The sequence below is a fragment of the Plectrocnemia conspersa genome, unplaced genomic scaffold (genome assembly GCF_051122295.1).
Source record: "Plectrocnemia conspersa isolate PC_06_02 unplaced genomic scaffold, ASM5112229v1 ptg000012l, whole genome shotgun sequence".
Taxonomy (NCBI): Eukaryota; Metazoa; Arthropoda; class Insecta; order Trichoptera; family Polycentropodidae; genus Plectrocnemia; species Plectrocnemia conspersa.
The window spans coordinates 26,865,738-26,886,853 of NW_028277176.1; the positions used below are offsets into that span (position 1 = coordinate 26,865,738).

General features: G+C 31.6%; 2 protein-coding genes across 3 annotated transcripts in view; one reads left to right on the plus strand and one right to left on the minus strand.

Moving 5' to 3' along the window:
- The first annotated feature begins 1,333 nt into the window (after positions 1-1,333).
- tapas (tudor domain-containing protein 7 tapas) lies at positions 1,334-14,490 on the plus strand. The gene is made up of 19 exons (XM_088199170.1): positions 1,334-1,430; positions 4,820-4,922; positions 4,993-5,216; positions 5,283-5,636; positions 7,792-7,872; positions 7,942-8,136; positions 8,348-8,574; positions 8,645-8,765; positions 8,826-8,993; positions 9,068-9,319; positions 9,439-9,690; positions 9,774-9,979; positions 10,043-10,199; positions 12,346-12,554; positions 12,629-12,803; positions 13,270-13,412; positions 13,484-13,635; positions 13,702-13,918; positions 13,999-14,490. Exons 2-19 carry the CDS (start codon positions 4,838-4,840, stop codon positions 14,000-14,002), a joined length of 3,222 nt encoding a protein of 1,073 aa, XP_088055296.1. The 5' UTR covers positions 1,334-1,430; positions 4,820-4,837; the 3' UTR covers positions 14,003-14,490.
- A 3,477-nt stretch (positions 14,491-17,967) lies between these two features.
- LOC148228711 (pyrethroid hydrolase Ces2a) overlaps positions 17,968-21,116 on the minus strand; it is a 44,290-nt gene continuing 41,141 nt past the window's right edge. For both annotated transcript variants that reach the window (XM_088199174.1, XM_088199173.1), the window contains 4 exons: positions 20,758-21,096; positions 20,546-20,684; positions 20,062-20,264; positions 17,968-18,299 (listed from right to left, as the gene is read on the minus strand). In XM_088199174.1, coding sequence (XP_088055300.1) covers positions 18,157-18,299; positions 20,062-20,264; positions 20,546-20,684; positions 20,758-21,096 — 824 coding nt within the window. In that variant the 3' untranslated portion in view covers positions 17,968-18,156. The remainder of the gene's footprint in view (positions 18,300-20,061; positions 20,265-20,545; positions 20,685-20,757; positions 21,097-21,116) is intronic.

Genomic DNA, 21,116 nt, shown 5'->3' on the forward strand with positions numbered 1-21,116 from the left:
TAATTTCATTAAAGAGAAATTCATCCTCTTTAATATTTCATAAGCATCAAGTACTATGAATCTGTTTTTATTTATTTTCTTATCATGTCTCAATTATTTATTTGTGTATTACAAATCTAACCATTGTCACTTGACAGATTTACCTAATTCGTCATGATGACCTTTATACAAAATAAGTTTATTAAACATTTCATACACGTAAATACATATAGTACAGCTGAAACATGTACTCATATATAAACGTTTGCATACACGCTTTAACAAACTTATTACTATTTATAATGCACGTTAATAATATAATTACATAAAATATATGTACCAGCTAATCTAGCAATCGCCGTAAACATCATTGTGACTGACAAGCTCGTTGAGAAGCTGGATGGCTCGTGAGTAGCGTTCCAGAGCCCTCACGTCATGGCCGCAACGGTGAAGAAGTAAGGGACGTAATCGCAAATATCTAGGGCACTACAGCTGAAAATTTTCGAAATTATCATTATTTATTTGGAAAAGTACATGTGAAATACAAGATTATTCATGTTTTATAAGCATTTAAGGATTTATTATGGAATCGAATTTTTGCTAAATAACTCTTTAAAGTTTAAAGAACATTATTAACATGAAGTGAGCAAATATTATATTTTTTTTGGCCTAATTTTGGATTCGCAAAATGTTTTATTCAACCATTGTCCAACTAACAGAAGAACGATGCACACACCTTTTTCATCTTCAAAGCTCTCAGCCCCAACGTGTATCTTTAGAACCACTGTTGTACCAAAAAAATGATCAAGTTTATGACTAGTTACGGTGCTTTGTCATCATGTTGTTATGTAACCTGATGTTACCAAAATTCAGGTCAACAAATTTACTTTAAAATAATATTAACAGATATACGGTAAAATGCGTTTCCATTAATATAATTAAATAACTAAATGTCACGAACATTTAATTTATTTAGTTACGCCATTATGCTAAGCGATACAAATATATGCTTTATAATTTATTTTATTCATACTATTTCAAACATTTTTGCGGTTTGTGTTCAATTGTCGGTGTGTTCAACTGTCGTTTGTTCAATTGTCATATGTTCAGTTGTCTGGTTACCGTAAAACATATTTCATATCAAAGAGATATCGAATAAATGAAATATATTTTATACTTTGAAATATTTAGTTTCATATTGGATAATGAAGCGTATTTGATTTAATACAAAGCGGTAATTTAAAAATGATTTTAATTTAAGTAAAATGATTTAAATTATCGGGGATTTTTTATACGTTGCTGTCAAACAAAATCCGCAATAGCGAGCGGCGCTCGTTGCATCGAACCTAGAATTGTAACGCGTCAACACTATGGACGGGGGAGGCGAGACGATTTGATTGTCCGCCTTCTCGGCGCGAATCATCCCGTTCCGAAACTTGTACTGCACCTCGGTGAGTTGGAATAGGGCTCTGCCCCCGCCCTCGAACGACTGGTAGTTTTAGTTTTGCGTAAATGCCGATGGCTGACCGAAAAGTGTCGCAAATTGTTGACGTTACAATTCGGCGGAAGAAAGTTGACAGTGCTCACTTTTTACCGTTATCTTACACCATTTCGGTCGCTATGGTCTCTTTTTTTAGCACGTCTAAAGTGCAACGATGACGTTGGACTAGTTTCGATTTAGAAGTCGCCGATTGATCGTTGTTCGGTTACGCACGCAAAAACTATCTTATCAAACTTGCGTTTATATCGCACAAATGTGTCTCGCTACATATCTGTGCTCGAACCACAATTGTTAACGTATCAGTTCAGTTAAATATCTTGTTATTTACTGGTGTTTTAAATTAATAGACATATTACCTGGAAGTACTAGTTTCTGTAATAGTATGAACCAAAATTACTTTTAAATGATATACCCATAACACTTATCTGTATCTTTTGTTCATCCAGATTACAAAAAAAGTTATTACTTTTACTCGAGCATCGGTTATATTGCTGGAAAAGAATGATAAATAGTAGTAACGCTAGATATCAAATTTAAGACATTAGCGATGCGTTGCGCCAAGTCACCATTTTTTGTCAAGTGCAATTTACCAAGTTATTCAAAATAGATATATACCAATTTAGAAAGTTAACTCTTCTATTATCTTCTTTAAATTTTTCATCAGCAAGGAATCTTTTAAGTTATGGGAACATAGAGGTTGCCAGGTTTATGGAGCATGGGAAATAAATTATTTGTCAAGAGAATAATTTTTTCGTTTTTATCAACGAATAAGTAAAAGTATTGCTATGAAACAGGATTTTTTTTTATTTTAGATATTTTACTGGCAGTACAGTAATATTTGTAAAGTCATTGTAGACGGCCTTTGTTTATGCTCTTGATCCAATAATAGGCTTAACAAATTTGTTATATGTCATATCTAAACTAAGGGATGATTCATGCATTATGTATTTTTTAAAATATACTATTATTACTTATGAATATAGTATAGTATACTCTCAATAACACAGTAAATTGGAGACGTGCTATTTGGTGCGTGTAGTTGGGGACTAGAAAAATACTCATACAATTTTTTGCAATACGTATGCACGATCAGGCGTGTTTGGTGAGATATCCTTTTGGCTCGCTCACACATAAAGTAATGAGCACTCAAATAGCACGTCCCTGATTTACCGTGCTATTGGGGGATCTACTGTATTTCTGATGAAATACCAGAAATAGATAACGAATTGCACGCAAAGAAGTATGTATAATATTATATTTGAGAATATACATACATTCTTTTTTATTTTTGTTTGCATAGTAGATGTACAAAATAAATTATGAATTGTAAACAAATTTAAATTAAATACATTATAATGGACAAAAACAATTTTTTTTGCCATGAAAAATACAAATGGATTATTATTTTACAGGTAGCCAAAATTTGGAGGAAATATATTAAATTTTTTTAAAATACACAAATATAAAAAAATACTATGGACAATTGAACAACATTAAAATGAGGAATTATAAAGATTTCTTCCTATCCGCTTTTTACACATATTGATAACAACTTTCAAAATTTGCGACTGATTTTTTAACTTGAAAAAGACTAGGTAACATTGTATTCTTAAACATTTATTATTCAGTACATATTTGTAATCTCCAATATAATTGAAAGGGTATTTGACGGATGTAGAATATTGTTTATTTTTAATATTTATCTCAACCAACTGACTTAAAAATTTATTCATCAATTTTGTACGCTATTTATAATTTTGGAGAAAAAATTAATTCTTTATTTATTTTAAAACTAATCGTAAAAAACGGTTTACCGAGTCATAAAACTGGTTTTAGAAAATTGCAATTAAACTGCTATTAAATGCCACTGTCATAAATTCAAGAATAATATATATCGAAGCCATAAAAAAGCAAATATTAATTGTTGAATTTAGAAAACATTTATTATAACATTTGACAGAATGGAAATGCAATAATCAACCAAGTACAAGACATAAAATAAAACTTCATCCATTTTGTACCAGATATTATAAAATTAATGTAAGATAATTGGCTGAAAATTTAAAAATTGGACAAAACAGGTCACTGCTAGGGATTGTAATAATACCGGGATTTTCAATACTGGTATTACTGAGAAAAAATAGTTAATACCGGTACTAATTTTTTTTTAATATATTGTTGAATGTTGATACATGCTTGCGAATTTTGCGAAAAAATCTAAGGATTCAAGAGTCTGAACATTTTCTTAGAAGATATTTAATGAAGATGTAGTACCTATTGTCATCTTCATATCTTTTTATTTGCGATATATAGTAAACAAGCGCATCAAATTTGCCGACATTTAGGTTATTTTATCTATATTTCGTGTTTCAAACAATAAAAACCTTAAACAATCTTCCTTACATTCAGGTACTTGTAAGAATAGTTTATATGCTGATCCTTTATTGTGTTGTCTACAAGTACTAATAAAAATCAATAAGACGACTGTCTATAGAAACCTTTTGTGCCTTTTATTTTTTCGCTTTCATTCATTTACTATATTGACCTAAAAAATATTTTTGCAAATACAGGCAGGCGCCTAATCTTTCTTCTTTTGGAACAATAAGTCGTCTTTGATCGACTGTTTCTGAATGCCTCCTAAATTTTTCTACCACGGGCCGGAGTACCACTAACTCATTTTATTCCAATAATATATATTTCTATATTACTCATTATTTTTTGTCAGTTACGATTTTCCAAAGGAACCTTATGAGAAAGGAGTGCGTAGAAAACTGTAAATTTGTTTGTTTAAAATGCGACTTATTTTTTTCTAAAAACCACATCCATCATATTCTTCAGACATTACTTATATATTTAGATCCCTGAAACAGTAGGTGGAAAAAAATATTTTACAATAATTGATATAAAAAATTTACATTAAAGAATTTATTGCTTCTAAAAACACATCATTTTTCCAATCAGATATAAAAAAATTGAATAACATGTGTAATTGTAGAAAAAGATGGAGAATATACATTTTAGTAAAAGTATTACACGTTTTTATTTTCAACTCATTTAACCTGCACTTTAAAAATGCTGACTTATGGAACAACCTGATACATAAATAAAAAATATTTTTTTAGAAACATTCATCCATTTATAGAAATTGAACTTAGAATTTACAAATTATGTTGCCATTATATATATCTTTAAATTATCTCTTCCGTTAAACAGCCAATGACAGTAGAAATATAATGGTATGTGATAATCACACATTGAAAATTGTTTATGTCTGCTGAATCTTGAATTGTAGTTTATGAGTTTTTTATGTTTATCAACTTATGTTTTGATTATTTACAGAAACACAATTTATCAATCATGTCTGAAGGAGACGAAATTGTATCTATAATACGAGCAACACTACTCTCAGTTAAAGGATCGTTGTCATTAAAACAATGCAACCGTAAGTATTTTAAAAGCTTCTCTTATTCTTGCACAGTGCACAAACATTATAAAATCGAACTTTATTTCAGATGATTATTTGCAAGTTCAAGGAGAACACATACCTTACAAAAGATTAGGATTCACATCGCTGAGACAGTTATTCGAAACGATTCCTGGTTTCTGCCTCTCCGAGGACGCAAAGGGAGAATGTCTGGTGAATGTGATACCGTCCGAGAATACGAGAAATCTTGCACAGCTGGTTGCTAAGCAGAAGTCAACTAAAAAACCTACTAAACTTGTCAATTCCATACCCGTATGTATCTACAATATTGTTACACGATTTTGTCATATGTTGTTATTTGTTATTTTGCTTCCACAGCGAAAGGTGTCACAAAATGCTTGGAAGCCTGGCTTGTCATCCAACATGTGGAAGTTTATAAACACAACGCCGACGAAAACACATTCGGGGTACCATAAACCTCAATCGACTTCACCCAAGAAAGTTATTCCTAACAGATATCCCGAACCTGCCAGATACAACAGTGAAACTTCTAGATACAACAGCGAACCTGTTAGATACAACAACGAATCGGTTAAATACAGTAACGAACCTCCGAAACAAAATAACGTACAAACGAAAATTGTGACTACCGAATACAGTACAAATAAACAACCGATGAAGTATAACAATAATAATATACAACCCTCGAAAAAAATTTCAGTCACAATAAATGTAAGTATAATTTAATGATATTTTTTAATATTGCCTAATTATATAGAGTAGAGTCCCAAACGGGGCTTAATTATAAATTTTCAGTAAACTAATCATTCAGAATATTGCCAGTATTGTCTTCTTTTTCGTCATATTCAGTTTCACTATTACTACTTACATCGGTAGCATTTTCATAATCACTATTCAATTCTGACTGATGAAATTATAGCACGTTTTCCTTCTTTGTTTATTATTTCGTCATCACTGTCATTTTTTGAGTCTTATTGGTTGCATATAGGTATATTTCGTAAAAAAAAATAGTTTATATAAAAAAAAACATTTGGTACGTTGACTCATGCACCACTATGACGAAATAGATGTTCCGCCCGAAGAGGCATATCAAAAACATCTCGCGAAACATTCATTACTTCTTGCTCGTTACGATTTTGTTTTTTTGTGGGACTTAATAATACATCCCGCCCGGTTAACAGATTAACTAGCGCTCAAAAACCACCAGTTTTACTCCCCATTGCGCTACCCGTGACACATATGTGCGCGCATTTATGAATTTATTGTATGAAATAGAAATTAATCATCAGCGTTTCATGAGTTGTTCAAACCCAAACCTAACCTAAACAAATTAACCATTATATTTCTTTAAGTTAGGTTTGGGTTTGAACAGTTAATAGACGTTTCGCAATTGTGCACCATGGCGTGAATGCGCCGTGATAATTATCAAGTACCCAATTTTTTAAAAATGTGCAATTTTTTATTATAGTAGTTATTATACAGATAAGTGTGACACATCGATCACATTTTTTTGATATAAATAATAGAATTGACTATGAGAAAAAAGTTACATATGCTATCAAAAAGTAATGGATTTATTAGTCACTTGGCACGATTATCTTATATATAATTGTTCTAATCCGCTTCCGTATTTATAAATGTGTCGGGATCTTATGGTGAGGTTTGCCAAAAGATGCAATTCAGACTTTCTAAATTTTTTTTTTTTATTGATTAGGTTACATTATAAATATATATATAGAAAACAATGGTTATGCCACCACCGTAGTGGCGCTGGTTTCTAGGGTAAGCTGACCCTGTGAGGTGCCCTGATCTTTGTAGAGCTCTACATCGTAACTTTAGAGGCTGTAATTTCTGGAGGAGGCGATTGTGTGGGCTTCCCTAGTCATGGACTAAGCCACGGTATCAGGTCTTTGTGGGGTTGGAGCCTTCTGTGAAGGCGGCTAAAGGCGAACACCCGGAATAGTATGTTCTTTCTGTGGTGTGTGCTTATGTTCTTTCTCGGCGAAGACTAAACCATTACTGATTCGAGCTTGGCCCGAAGCTGTAATCAAAAGGGTCCTCAGAACCAAAACTTAGATTTGGGTGACTGAAGTTTCATCAGGGCGTCACCCCTTTTCTTTTGGAAAGCAGATATTGTGTTGCCACAAATGTATGCTATTTTTAAAATGTGATTCTGTGATGCTTCATCAAAGCCATTACAATTTGTAACCCCATTGCACGATCTTTATAATTATTGTTCCTTTTCCCGTATATATCATAAATGACCAAATATAGCCAGATTTGAATTCGCATAGCATGTAAGATTTTGTGCCAAATTTGGCCCTTTTTAGGAGGATATATTGAATCCAACCTAACCTACGCTTGTAGAGCATCAAACTTTCATCAATTGTCACATCTCTCTCAGGTGTAATTGCAAAAGATTTTTTATTATTTAGATGAATAATGATAGACCATAACTTATTGAGTTTGGGATTTTGATGAGTTCAGGCATTGTATGTCGTATTCTCGGTAAAATGATAACATAAAACAATACACGACGAAGAACTGTACACAACTAAATTCTGTTAATAGATATATTCCGCTCGGGGACATCCCCATTAAAACAAGTCAAAACATGATGAGCCCGAACGTCATTCGGGGAAATCATTACCAAACAAGTTAAAACAAGTTTAGCCTGAGCCTCGCTCGGGCTCGTCAATACACAATCAAACTCCGCGCCCAAGTCGCGCTCGGGCGAAACTATCAAGTGGTTAATTGGGAAAAAAAACTAATGATACAACTATGTAATTTTATATTATAGTTTAAAGAGTCATTTTTATAACTGCTAATGGTATCTATCGTTTTAACTAATTTATTTTGTTATCAGAATTCAAAAGCGCCTTCGGTACACTTGACTGCAGCAGATAGATTAAATGCCCTTCAAACTAAATTACAACATGAGAAAATTGTTAGTATGATGATGTTTTAATAATAATGCAATATTTACTTTTGTATTACATTTTATTTAAATTCACAGGAACCTTTTATACCTCCAAAAGTCAATGAAACCAAAAAGAAAATATCACAACTTTCTCCAGACAAAGACATGAAGGAGAACAACACCAGGCTTTTGAAACTATGTCAATTGATGAATTTACCAGAGCCGGTGTTTAAGGTTATCGAGAGTGGGCGCAAAGGTCGTGGACCTCCGGCTTTTGACTGTATGATTAAGGTACTTGAACCAATTGCTAAATAAGGATTGTCTTAAATTTATAAAGGAGATATAGTATAACCATTTGTTTTTATTTTCATTAATTTTTTACACGTATTTAATAATTTTTACTATCGAGGATAGTTCGTAAATATAAAAAAATTTCAGATGTATTAGTATGAAATGTTGTGGATAGTTAATAGTTAAGATAATTTTATTGTATTATATTTAGATTGGGAATCAACATACGTTCAACACATATCCAAATTCTTTGAGCACCAAGGAGTTAGCAAACGAGACGGCTTCGAGTAAGGCATTAACGAAACTTCAAGCGATCGCGCTTGAAAACGGTTCCAGTAAAACTTGCACTAAACCTTCGATCGCTTTGGATAGGATAATAAAACTTATAGCGTCTATTCCATATGGATTGTGGGAAAATAAATTACCCGATTTGTATCGGTAAGTTTTATAATCGCTAAGAATAATGTGTGCTAATATAAAATGTCACTATGTTGCTATTATATTCTAGATCGAAATATAAGGATGAAATATTGCCCGACGATTGGATGGAGCTGGTGAGGGCTTCGCCGTCGATAAATGTAGAAGAAGCAATAAATGGATTGTTAATTTTGATTTATACGGATTCTAAGGTATTATAAATAATAAATAATATTTGATAGCATGAATCTATCATAAGTATTTTTTTACAGGATATACCGACTACACCTACGCCTCCTATTAATAATAGTCCAACCGTCGAAGAACGACAGTTGCCTCCTCCATTACAATATCCCGAAGAACCATTTTGGAATGTTTTCGTTATGTCGGCTAGTTCGCCAGTGGAAGTTTGGTTGCGAATTGTCGGTGATAAGTATAGTGTTAGTATAGAAATGTTATTCTGATATTTTTATTGAATCTAGGATAGTTTCTGATTTTTGTTTTTGGTTTTTAGCACCTCTTTGAAAATCTTAATACGGAAATGGATTTGTATTACATGGATCGCAAGAGTCCTAGTAACAATATTTTAATCGGAGGTTGGTACGCGCTTAAATGGGAACATGGGTTGTTACGCACGCGGATATTAGAGATTAACTTAAAGGAACAGATGGCTCTTTGCTTCTTAGTCGATACAGGCGATGAAGAAAGTCACCCTCTCATCAATTTTTACGACTTACCAATCCAGTTTTTGAACTTGGCTCCGCAGGTATGTGTAGTAGCCATTATTGTAGCCTACATTTTATAAATATGCACGAATAAATGGACTGACCTTATATATCTTAAGCTGTATTAATATAATTTATGCGACCTATTTCATAATTTAAGGCAATCTTGTGTCGTCTTGGTGGTCTTGAAGAATTTTCTCTAGCGGGATCGAACGTTAAATTTGACTTTGACATTCTAATCAGTAAAGTATTGGTCGCTGAAGTGCTTCAGGTGCCAGACGAAAACCTACCAGGGGACGATCCGAGCGTGACAGTAGTATTATACGATACTACCACTAAACAAGATATAAATTTAAATACAGTGCTGCTTCAAAACTTGACTAGTGAAGCGCAATCACCGCAGTTATCACATGTAATTATATTATTACAAATCTACAAAAGAAGAAGCTTTCCAGACTGTTGACTGTATTCCAACAATAAAATATTTTTTTATAGGAAGTCAACGAAATATACATTTGCGATGTAAAGCCTAATGGCGAAATTTGTGCTCAAATACACAACGAAAGCTGGAATTTGCTGCAAAAAATGCTGAATCAAGTGGTCAATGGACCGTTTCCAAAGGAAGCCTTGCAAGCGTCGTCTGGTCCATTGTCACCGGTGCCAAAGTCGTATTATTTAGTCAAATCAAATTTGGGCGATTGGTAAGTAGACTTAAATTATTATTTTTGTGAATATAAATTTACTTGTGCTTTGGAAATATATAGGGTGAGAGCAACGTTGGAGAATAAACAGACTTTGCCAAATGGCGAGACTGTCATAACTGCGTATTATGTCGATTTTGGTATCGTCGAAGTTGTTTCTGCCAAGAATGTTCTATTACTGGAGCGATTGTCAACTGCTATCGACTCATTTCCAGTCCAGGTTAGTAGTGATTTTAATTTATATGAAAGGATTACTCCTAGGCAAGTTTAAGAGATTAAATTTCCATTTCGCTTCAATGTAGCAGGAGTGTCTACCGGGATCCTTTTATAAGCAAAACCATTGTGGTCGCTCCCTGATGGTAAATGATATATATAGCAATACTGAATGATATTAAGCGTTCTACGCATGTGTCAAAGCTCATAAATAAATTGTGTATGATACGATAATACTTGATTTTAAATTATTATTAACACTAATGCGTGGGATTGTATTGTTATATACGAATATGACAATTTCACTCCTGATTTTCTTTGATAAAACATATTTGTTCAATGATTGTGTTCTACTGGGTAATTATGTAAAATTCTATATATAAATACATTTTCAATAATCACATATATTCATTATTGAAACAACTGTTTCATTGCATAGTTTTGGTGAATTTCCTAGCAGCATAATAGAACTACCAACTATGAGAATTAGTAGATCACCACAGCCTAATCTGTGGTGATTCACTTTGAATTCAACTAGTAGATTTTTGGTACTGGTTGATTTTATGTCGGTCACTGCCGTGCTTGCACACAAACACTAAAACAACTTTTGAATTAAAATGAATTAAAAACAAATTTGTCAAATGTTTTGACTTGTATTGGTACATATGTTAAAATTATTTTGTCTTCGGTTTTCAATCTGTGGGTCGCATAATATCAAAATTAAAATCATAACATTTGTTTTATTCTACATTGTTTTATTTCTAGTTTGAAAAAATATTTACAAAAAAACTAAATTTTTAAAAAAATGCTGGTTTTGAGAATTAGATGACGAAATGCATTGATTTTGTTTCCACGAAAAATAATGCGTTGCGCAGTGGGGGTTCTAAAAAAATAGATATTTAAATATAAACTTGAATAAAAAGTTAATTTTTCAGTACTTTCCTGTTATTCGGGGTCAAATTTATTCTTAAAAAATTTATGCATTTTATTTATTTATATTTATATTTTGTATTTATTGAAAATGAATGTGTTCAAACTGCCTCAGACTGAAATGGAAGCTGTACAATTCCTGCAAGAACCTGTTCTGTTGTGTTCATGGGTTTATTGTTCTAACCAATGATTTTATAACGTACTTATGTAGAAAAAAAAACGTTTTGCTACGTAAATATGTTATAAAATTTCCCATGTATGATCAGAACAGTGAACACCCCATGAATAACTCTGAAACAGATCTACTTAAAAAATGTTATTTATAATTGTATATAAATAAATAAAACGTAAACGAATGCAACAATATTTTTTAGAATAAAATTGACTCTCAATAACACGAAAGTACCGAAAAATTACCATATTAATTATTTTATTTGAACCAAATTTTGGTACTTGTATCAATACGCCACACTCAAATTCGACAGTTGCGAAACGTCCATTTTCTGTTCAAACCCGAACCTAATCTATACAAATTAACTATTATACTGTTAGGTTTTGATTTGAACAGCAAATGGACGCCTTACAACTTCTAAATTTAAATAAACAAAAGCAATGCATGTTGTTATCCAATCCTCAAAACCAGTATTTTTTATTTTATATTATTTATAAAAATATTCAGTTTTTTTGTAAATATTTTTTTAAACTTGAAGTAAAGTTTTCTGTCATTTATTTTTGGCAATTTATGGATAGAATCCAACTAACTATCCACATTGGTGTCAAATCTGTTAAAATTGGTAATTTCATTAACTGACTCCAAATCAACGTTTCAAAGATACATTTGCTGATTTTCAGACAAAGAGATGATTCTATGGATATTGTATTAATAATGTTTATTGGCAAGAGTAAATTCACACGGTAATAGACAAAAAGTTATGGTCTATAATTATATTAGCCTATACAAAATGATATAGATGCCACTTCAAATCTCGCATTTCAGGAAACTCGTAACTTTTTCTTTCCATTGATTGCGAATGTGAATTTACTGCACTCATTAACATTGTTGCCAAAAGTGTAATCATCAACTAAGTTTCATCCATTTCTGCGCATCTGGTCTTTTCATTTTATATTTTTACATAATATTGTACATTGTGTATAATGTAAAAATATAAAGTGAAAGTTTATTTGTGCATGAAATAATTACCATTTTCATGTTTCTTTTCAAGCTTCTCAAATTAACGCTGCACAACGTACCACAACTACGTGATGGCCATTTCGAGTGTTTGAAAAACCTCTTACCTTGCAACACATTAGCGCTGTGTAAGCAAATGCCTCGTGGATCGAACTCGGTCGAGATCTATGTGAGGACGCCGCCGCATAATATACTATGCAGTGTTAACTACTCAATCAATTTGGAGATTGAGATGGCCAAAACGTATGTTATAAGTGGATACATCTATTTATGTTTAATGTTTGAATGATTAAAATACATTTTGAATCTTTTTGCAGTACGATGAAAGATATGACAATTAGCGATCCAGTGTCAGCATTATCGGAGAAGAAAGGGAGAATATTCTCGGTTCCAAAAGTGGCACCGAAAGAAATAGCAAAGTTAGAATTGCCGAAGAAGGGCAAGTTCTTCAACGTGTACATTTCAATGGCTGCAAATCCATCGAATTTCATAGTGAGTACTTTATGGAGACAGCTTTTGAAAACTCTTTTCCTTAGAATCGGCTTTCTAAACTTGGAATAGTTTTTTTAAAACAAATTCTTTTTAGAAGTATAATTTTATGTCATTCATTAAAAATATGTGTTATAATGAAACAAAAGTACGTCTTCCGTGTGGTGCTTTAAAGACGAAACTATTGTGGTCGTTTATCAACTATCGTAAAAAAACTATTTGGTGTGCAAGACAATAGTTATTGTTAGACACCTGTCTAAAAGATTATAAACAAATATAGGTACTCAGTGCGGTAAAATATTTGTTGTTCTGAATATTAACACTAATGGTTTTTGAAAGTCTTCATGACTATTGTGAGTTTAGTCGCTTTTCTGAAGTTTTCAGAAATGACGATTTCACTTGTGGTTTTGTTTGTCAAAGCCCTTCGTTCAATGGTCGCTTTCCTACAATTTTATTTTTATTTTTCTAGGTACAATCTCTGGACATGCAAAATAAATTGCAAGAAATTATGGAAAAGTTGCAGTCGGTGAATACTAATCCAAGTTTGACAACTGTTCCAATCGTAGGCGCTGCTTATGCGGCGTATTATGATCAAGACGACTATTGGTACAGGTACTAATATTCACATTCTCAATCTTTACATTATAAATGTATCAGTTTATTAATATTATTTTTTAAAATAGAGTCATTGTACAAGGGATGATATCAAGCAATATGGCGTCAATTTACTTCTGCGACTACGGAAACCTTCAATCAGTAGAAATTACTCAATTGAAAGAATTACCTAACGAATTGAAAACTCTACCGGCTCAAGCCATACGAGCCAAATTATATGGTTGTTTATTAATTCATGTAATATATAATAAAATATCAATTTGCGTTAATTATAATTTTTTTATAGGAGTTTCGCAAAAGAGTTCGGATTGGTCCGTGGACGATTGTATTAGGTTTCAAGAAATCGTTGTTGAGAAAAATTTCGTTTCTATAGTAGAAAACATAGAGAAAGATCCGATACAGAAGAACGAATTATTATTGACTCTGAATCTAATCGATACTTCGACCGAAACCGATGTTTATATCAACAAATTATTAGCAAGCGAAGGTCGTGCTAAACTGATGTATATATAACATATTCTAATTCATATTGTTTATATATAATATAATATAAATATCTCTGATTATACTTTAATTTTTACAGATGAACTCCGTCAATAAACGGATGTTAAATTTGTTTTATTGAGAAGATCTAAAAGTTGACCAGCGCTTTACGTAATACGAATAGCCATGTTTATAAGTTGCATGTTTATTTTTAAAGGTTCATATTTAAAAAAATGTTTAACAGCAGCTTATATGATATACTACATAAAGTGGGGTGGGGTTATATGTTATTATTAAAATTATAATATTGTTTATAACACTGCACCCATTGCAACCCGTGCCAATTGTATTATTTTATAACACAGCCAAAGTTGCCACACATCCTACTGAGAATGAAGTATTCGTGATGGAAATTTCAATAATTTATTTTCTTAATGCGGCAACCTTAACTGTGACTGTTATTATATGAGGCATTCAGAATATTATTAGCAAACTCTTTTGTAATTTGCAATTTGTAAATTAGAATGAGTTGATTATCTTCTTGTATTGATTTCTTACAAAGGAATTGAATATATTTAGCCGAATAATCTCATCTTTTAGTTTAATATATCGTAAACAAAGATGTTATTTAAACATGTTTTGCAGTAATTGACGTTCAAGACCTGTCACTGTGAGAGTCATCTTCAATGGAAGTTCTGCTTCTAAATTCAACGGATCATTTTGCTACTGCAGCAAAGGTTGGGAAGAAGTCACTACGCATCTTTTCAAAAATTCAATTCTTCCATTTCATACACGTCCTAATACATCAAACTGCTATCATTACTAAACTAAGAAACGTTTCATGCTTACATTTTAATAGAACACAACAAAAATGGTAAGTAGGATCTATAAGGAAATCCTTGGATGGCGATCATTTTTATATAATTCCACACATATACACAATACCTAGATTATGCAAAATTAATGCATATTTATTCGATAACTTGCATTCAAAATTTAAGCTCTCTTATTTCTAATATATCTTTTTTCAACCCTTTGAAATTACTATTCAAATATCGATGTATTTTATAATAAAATAATGTATGTCTAGAAGAATATTTTCTCTTGAAGCAAATACATGACAACCCATTAAAAAAGTTCTCAAATCTTCTAGCAATTTTTGCCAAGATAAAAGCCAATATCATATTTATTACTTCTATGGTTTGTCTTTTAAGTTTAATCTTCGCCAATGCTCATCAGCATTTCTTCTTTTACTCTATATTCAGTCATTCAGATTTCTCACAAAAAGTAAATATGAAACACAATTTCCAGTTTTACGTTCTGAATATTGTAATTTTAGATAATGCTTGTCTTTTTTTCCCATGGATTTGTTTAAATTTATGAATCAAATTGTATTTGTATGACAATATAGATGGATTTGTCATATTTTTCACCTGATTTTGTAGGCAATGTTCCTTTGCTTGTCGTCTGCTTATGAATAGCTATTTATTTAGTTTCTTTAAATTATATAGACAAAAAGTAAGAATCTTTTTATACATTTTATTCATAATTTTCTACATTGGCTCGATTTCCCGTGTATTAGGTTTCACAGGAAGTGTCCGATTTTCGTTAATGAGACGTGGAACGCTATATTTTTTTAACTAGAATTTTATTAATCAAAATATGCTTTATTTACAGAAATGGTTGTCTTTTGCTAATGACTTATTGATGAATGAATCCTTTGCTTATAAAATCTTTATTTTCAGAGGTCAAGTTTTCAAAAGATTTTATATTATCACTCTGATGAATTTCTTATTTCGAATAAAGAAGTCTAAATGTTTAAAAATGTGATAAATTGTAGGACCATGGTCAGTTTTATGATTATTTTATTATACACAGTTTTGATTACTCTACAATATGATTCTGTTTAAGAAACGATCAATGAATATTTCCCCTAGAAATACTACCTTACTGTCACCATCTCTTTTTAGGGTTTAAACCTTTTTTACTATTTAACTATTGTCTTGATCTCAGATTATCGCAGTAAATTCATTTTTCATCACAGGAAATGCTCGTCTTCTAGAACGGTTCCCTATCGTTTTTGATTTTCCATCAGTTTTTACAGTAGATTACAATGTATTCTCTGTTAATTATCGTTCAGGCATGATTTTAATCCCCCGTTATCTTTAACGCTAAATACTCTGTTAGGACTAAAAATCTAAACAAAGAATAATCAGATGCCGTTGAGGATGATCGACTTTTGCTGTATGAGGATATTCATTATCATGTTGCAAATATACTGTTACGATTTACTAAAGCAGTTATTTTATTTTTAATGATTGAGGCAATCAATCCAGCTGCTTACAGTATTTATCTGTCGTTATTATTTCATTTGAGCCATTCGAAATTAATTATTCCACAAATGTTTTACCAAACAGATAATATGACAAATTTTGTGATTGTTTTTGCTACCTGCTTCTTCAATAACTATTACATTTATCGTTTTTTGCTATCATACACAACATTTTTCATCATGTTACTTTATGATGCATAGAGGCTTATTTATTCCCTGTGAAGTGTCGTACATTCGTATGCACGTTACTGCTATCATGTCTTAATGCGTGCGGTAATTATATCCTTGTTTCCAAACCTTCCAGATTTTTTTAATTCATCTAGGCCAGTGGTCGGCAAACTTATTAGCCAAAGAGCCAAATATGCACATTACAACGATTTAAAAAAATTGAGAGCCAAATCTATTTATTAATTTAGCAAAACTTTACTATAATTTTCCAAATCAACACAAAGACGATCGAATTTAGAGCTCCATATTTCCTTGTTTTTTTTAAATCTGGTGCGAATGCCCGTGGATATTTGTGCCAGAGCCGCACTTAAGGGGCCAAAGAGCCGCATGCGGCTCCGGAGCCGCACTTTGCCGACCTCTGATCTAGGCAACCAACTATGTGAATCTAGTTGTGCTTGCTATTTTTTAATTGACATTATGGATTGGTTTCGATTTCTGACAACTTGTAGGTTCCACTTTGAAGTTTGTATTCAATACAAAAATCTCAGGTTTTAATTGTTTAAACCATTTTTGATGTTGGCAAACATGCAATATGTCGCTATAAACTGAACAGATGTTTGTTGTTTGCATGTTTTTAATGAAGCTCGTATATAACACAATACACAAAAAATGTTTTTTAGTAGTAATGTGTTTTTAACGGGTGGAATATATTTCGAATGAACTAAAAAATTCTCTGACAAAAAGATGAGTAGCCAAATAGGTCACAACTGACTGTCAAACGAACTTTTATATGAGTACCTCTAATATTTGCTAACGTAAGCTTTACGAACAGCCCTAGTTGGTGTATTCTATTTTTTAATTTTTTTTTAAAAAACATCTTGAAACAAAAAAAAGAATTAGTCTTTAATATTTTGATGCCACACATAAATACAGATTGACAACACTCGCTGTTGATATATTTATATTATATACTCATTATTGTTGATTAAAATAATATTATTTTTTAAAAATTGACTGCGTATCATTAAGTTTTTTTTTATTATATATATAGCATGATATTCTGTGATTAATAGACTAATGTTATACCTATTTTCTTTTCACAGCAATGATCATAATCAATCATATATATTTTTTAATCGAGTAACATTAACATTTAACTTGTTAGATAGTGTATATAAAATATACAAACATATTTTTTTAAATTGTTACTGTAAATTAAATAATATTTGCTACCTTACCAAATTGTTATATTGTTACATTGTTTACTCCTTTTGTTTTGTTTTTTCTCTTTCATTTTGGCACATGGCTGAATATATTTTTTTGGCTAAATAATAAATTTGTTATCATGAGAATATTATATATATAATTTTCCATTACACGTTAATGATGTACTATTTAGTTTTTATTGTTTTGTGTATGGCTGATGGAGTTCAATAATAAAAGATGAAGGAAAAAATCATTTTATTTAATACAATTCTTGATTCAAATTTTTTTTTAGCATACTTGAGAATTTCTTTTACATTGCAGCTTTTGGTTGATGAATATGGCATTCGTGTAATGAAACAAACATTTCACTGTTCAAACTTTTATATACATACAATTATTACAAACATATTTAAAAATGTACATTATAAAATATTTACACAAATATTGTTTGGCGGACAACGCAAACGGGCATGATTTTATATATAACTATAACTTATTGTCGGTTATGTTACGCATCCATGACTGTGTGAAGTTTGCGTTGTCCCAGTGATGTCAGAAAGCGGCCAAGTCTCGGCCTCGTTGTCTCTCTTTAGCGGCACGTTTCAATAGCACCACGCAGATCACGAGTAAAACGACCAGGGCTAAAACTAGGCCGAGTAGAGTGTACATGGCGTGTCGAATGGTATCACTTCCATCTGAAAAATAATATTTCTATCAAGACCTCGAAGCAAAAACATGTTAACAAAAATGTAAGGTGGGGTTAATTATTCTGCAACGTCTTCTATTTTACGGTGGGTAAAGACATAGAACAATTTCTTAAATTGAAAGGACATATTTCATTTTTTTAAAACAATATTTTTATAAAGGGCATATATGACATAACCTCAAATGCTAATCATATTTTTTTTAGTAAAATAAGATTTAACCTCTTCCCGTCATGCGCGAGTTAATTAAAAAAATATATTTTGTGAATTCTCATTTCAAAAATCAGTTAATTCCTCGAGAAAATTATATTTAAAATTAAATTTGTTGGAATATTTTTAAATGTTTTACAATAGCTGCATAGGAAAGGGTGGATCCGTGACAGACTTTTTGATTCATTTTTAAAAAAGTACTATGATCGAGAAGTGGTTAATGTAAATAAATTTATGTAATACCAAATTCTTACACAGATTCATAAAACGGCACATTATTTTTTTACCTTGCGTACATAGTGGTGAATGCGTTTATTTAACCATGTTTTATTTTTAAATTTTGTGTACAATTTGTGTCAGAAAGTAATGTTTCTTAGTTTATGTACTTATGATTGAAAAGGCTTAATAATAGAGTAATTAATAAAAAACAATAATTACAGTAGACTCCCCAATAACACGATAAATTGGGTGCATGTAGTTAAGGGACTAGAAAATACTCGTACAATTTTTTGCAATACGTACGTACAAGTCAGGCGCTTGTGGTGAGATATCCTCCCTTTGGCTTGCTCACACATAAAGTAACGTCCCTAATTTATCGTGCTGTTGGGGGGTCTACTGTACTTAGTAATAATTTTTAATTACTCTTAAAAGAACATAACTTATTAATAAAAAGTTGAACATATTTACTACCAGAAAATACTCATACAATTTTTTGCAATACATACATACAAATCAAGCGCGTAGTAAGATATCTTCCCTTTGGCTCTCTTGGGCACCCAAATTTACTGTGCTATTGGGGAGTTTACTGTAATATACTTATAACAAAATATAACTTTTGTTAAGTTAAGTTGTACTGTAATTATAAGGTGACCAGATGTCTTCCTTTGAGGACGTCCTTAAATTTTTTGTCCTCCTTTTGCCCTTTACCCTTTCTTTTGAGCTCCTTTAGCAATTTCTACTCTTCGAAATATTTCGGAGATTAGCTTTGAACAAAATTTTCGAAATGACCTTTTTTTAACTCCCGTGGCAATTTGTTGTCCTCAAACAAAAATTTTCCAAATGCCCTTTGTTTATTTTTTTTAGCTCTCGTGGTAATAATGACTATATTTTTAGTGTCCTATATTGATATTTTCAAAATCTGGTCACCTTATGTAATGAGAGTGTTTCTTTAGTCATATCCAAACTTACAAATAAACTAAAGCCAAATAATTGGCTTTATGTCTAATTTTTTTCTGAAAGTGTTTGTTATGTTAAATTGGTATTTAAACACATCAGTAAAAAATTATCAGGTTGTGATGAATTAAGTTTTTGAATACCAAAAATTGTGAATTTGTGCAAAGTTCGCATGCCGTTGAGCAATAGCTGGTGACGGCGGTACTCTTCGGTAATGTTTTATTTTAGAATTTGATATGTCTACCGATTAATAAGTATAATATAACTTGAATCAAATTCTTCATGTATTAGTATTTGTAGTAATTTCTTCTTAAGCCAACTTATATGCCTCTTCCTATATTTGACATTCAATAAAACAATTTGTACTCACCATAACCGATCTGCTTATCTTTAATTGTGCTACGGCCTTCCCTTTCAGTGGTAATGTTGAACAAGCTTGGGAGAAATTTATTCCAATATGACGGTGAACGTTTACACATTGGAGAAGCGTTACCATCGCCGATTTGTTGGATATGGTTATCATTTTCTGTATATACTCTCCATGCATCATATTGTCTTCCAGGCATTGGATACCTTAAATTTAAACAATAATACATTTATAAATATATATATACGAATTACAAAAACAATAATCGTCATTGAAAGATCGTAGAATAACAATTACAGAAATTGAGAGACGTTCTAGCCTGATAAAGATGCTTTTTTAAATGCTTCCAAAAAGGCTAATTTTCAAAAGAGTTAGCGGACTATAAATCGACTAACTGACTTCAATAATACATTTTGTTTATAAACAATCTTCGAAACCGTTAAAATAATTCTGCTTACTTGCATAATTAAATATTAAATATACATACCCATATTTGACGAACTCTGACCACATGATTCTCATTCGTTTACTATGTCTCTCCTCTTGTTGTGTCAATCTTCTCCTCGCCAACTGTTGGAATAATGTAGGTCCGAACAGATACGGTAAATCAGAGCCGTGACTGGCGCCTGTAATTCATAATTCCTGTATCTTATTAACTATTAATAAACAATCATTAGTAAAGTGGCTTTAATTGAATACCTGTAGTATTAGATTTCTTCCCGTATAAATCAATACCACCCATTTGGTGATATCTATATACATACAAAGGTTGAGACGATTTCACTAGATAAGCTATCAGCTTTGCATGTGGAGCGTCGTATTGTGCTTCAGAATATAAAAGCTGCAATTGCTGCAATAATCCCCAAGCGTCGCCTTCTTTGGCTGGCTCTTCATAATCCCATTTTATGATTTCTCTGATGTGTTTTACATTCTGCCCGGAATTTAGTCCATACAATGACATTATGTTTGGTATTGCTGTGTAGTCTATGTAATGACGAAGCTGATGATAGCCCTGTCGTGCTAATTCTTCCCATTGTTCTATAAAATAAAATATTTTT

Excerpts from the sequence above, each read along its gene's own strand:
- tapas (XM_088199170.1), top strand. The coding sequence starts at position 4,838 with ATGTCTGAAGGAGACGAAATTGTATCTATAATACGAGCAACACTACTC. Across the intron at positions 8,137-8,347 it reads CTTTTGACTGTATGATTAAG|ATTGGGAATCAACATACGTT; the intron begins GTACTTGAACCA and ends TATTATATTTAG. Across the intron at positions 12,555-12,628 it reads GAGATTGAGATGGCCAAAAC|TACGATGAAAGATATGACAA; the intron begins GTATGTTATAAG and ends ATCTTTTTGCAG.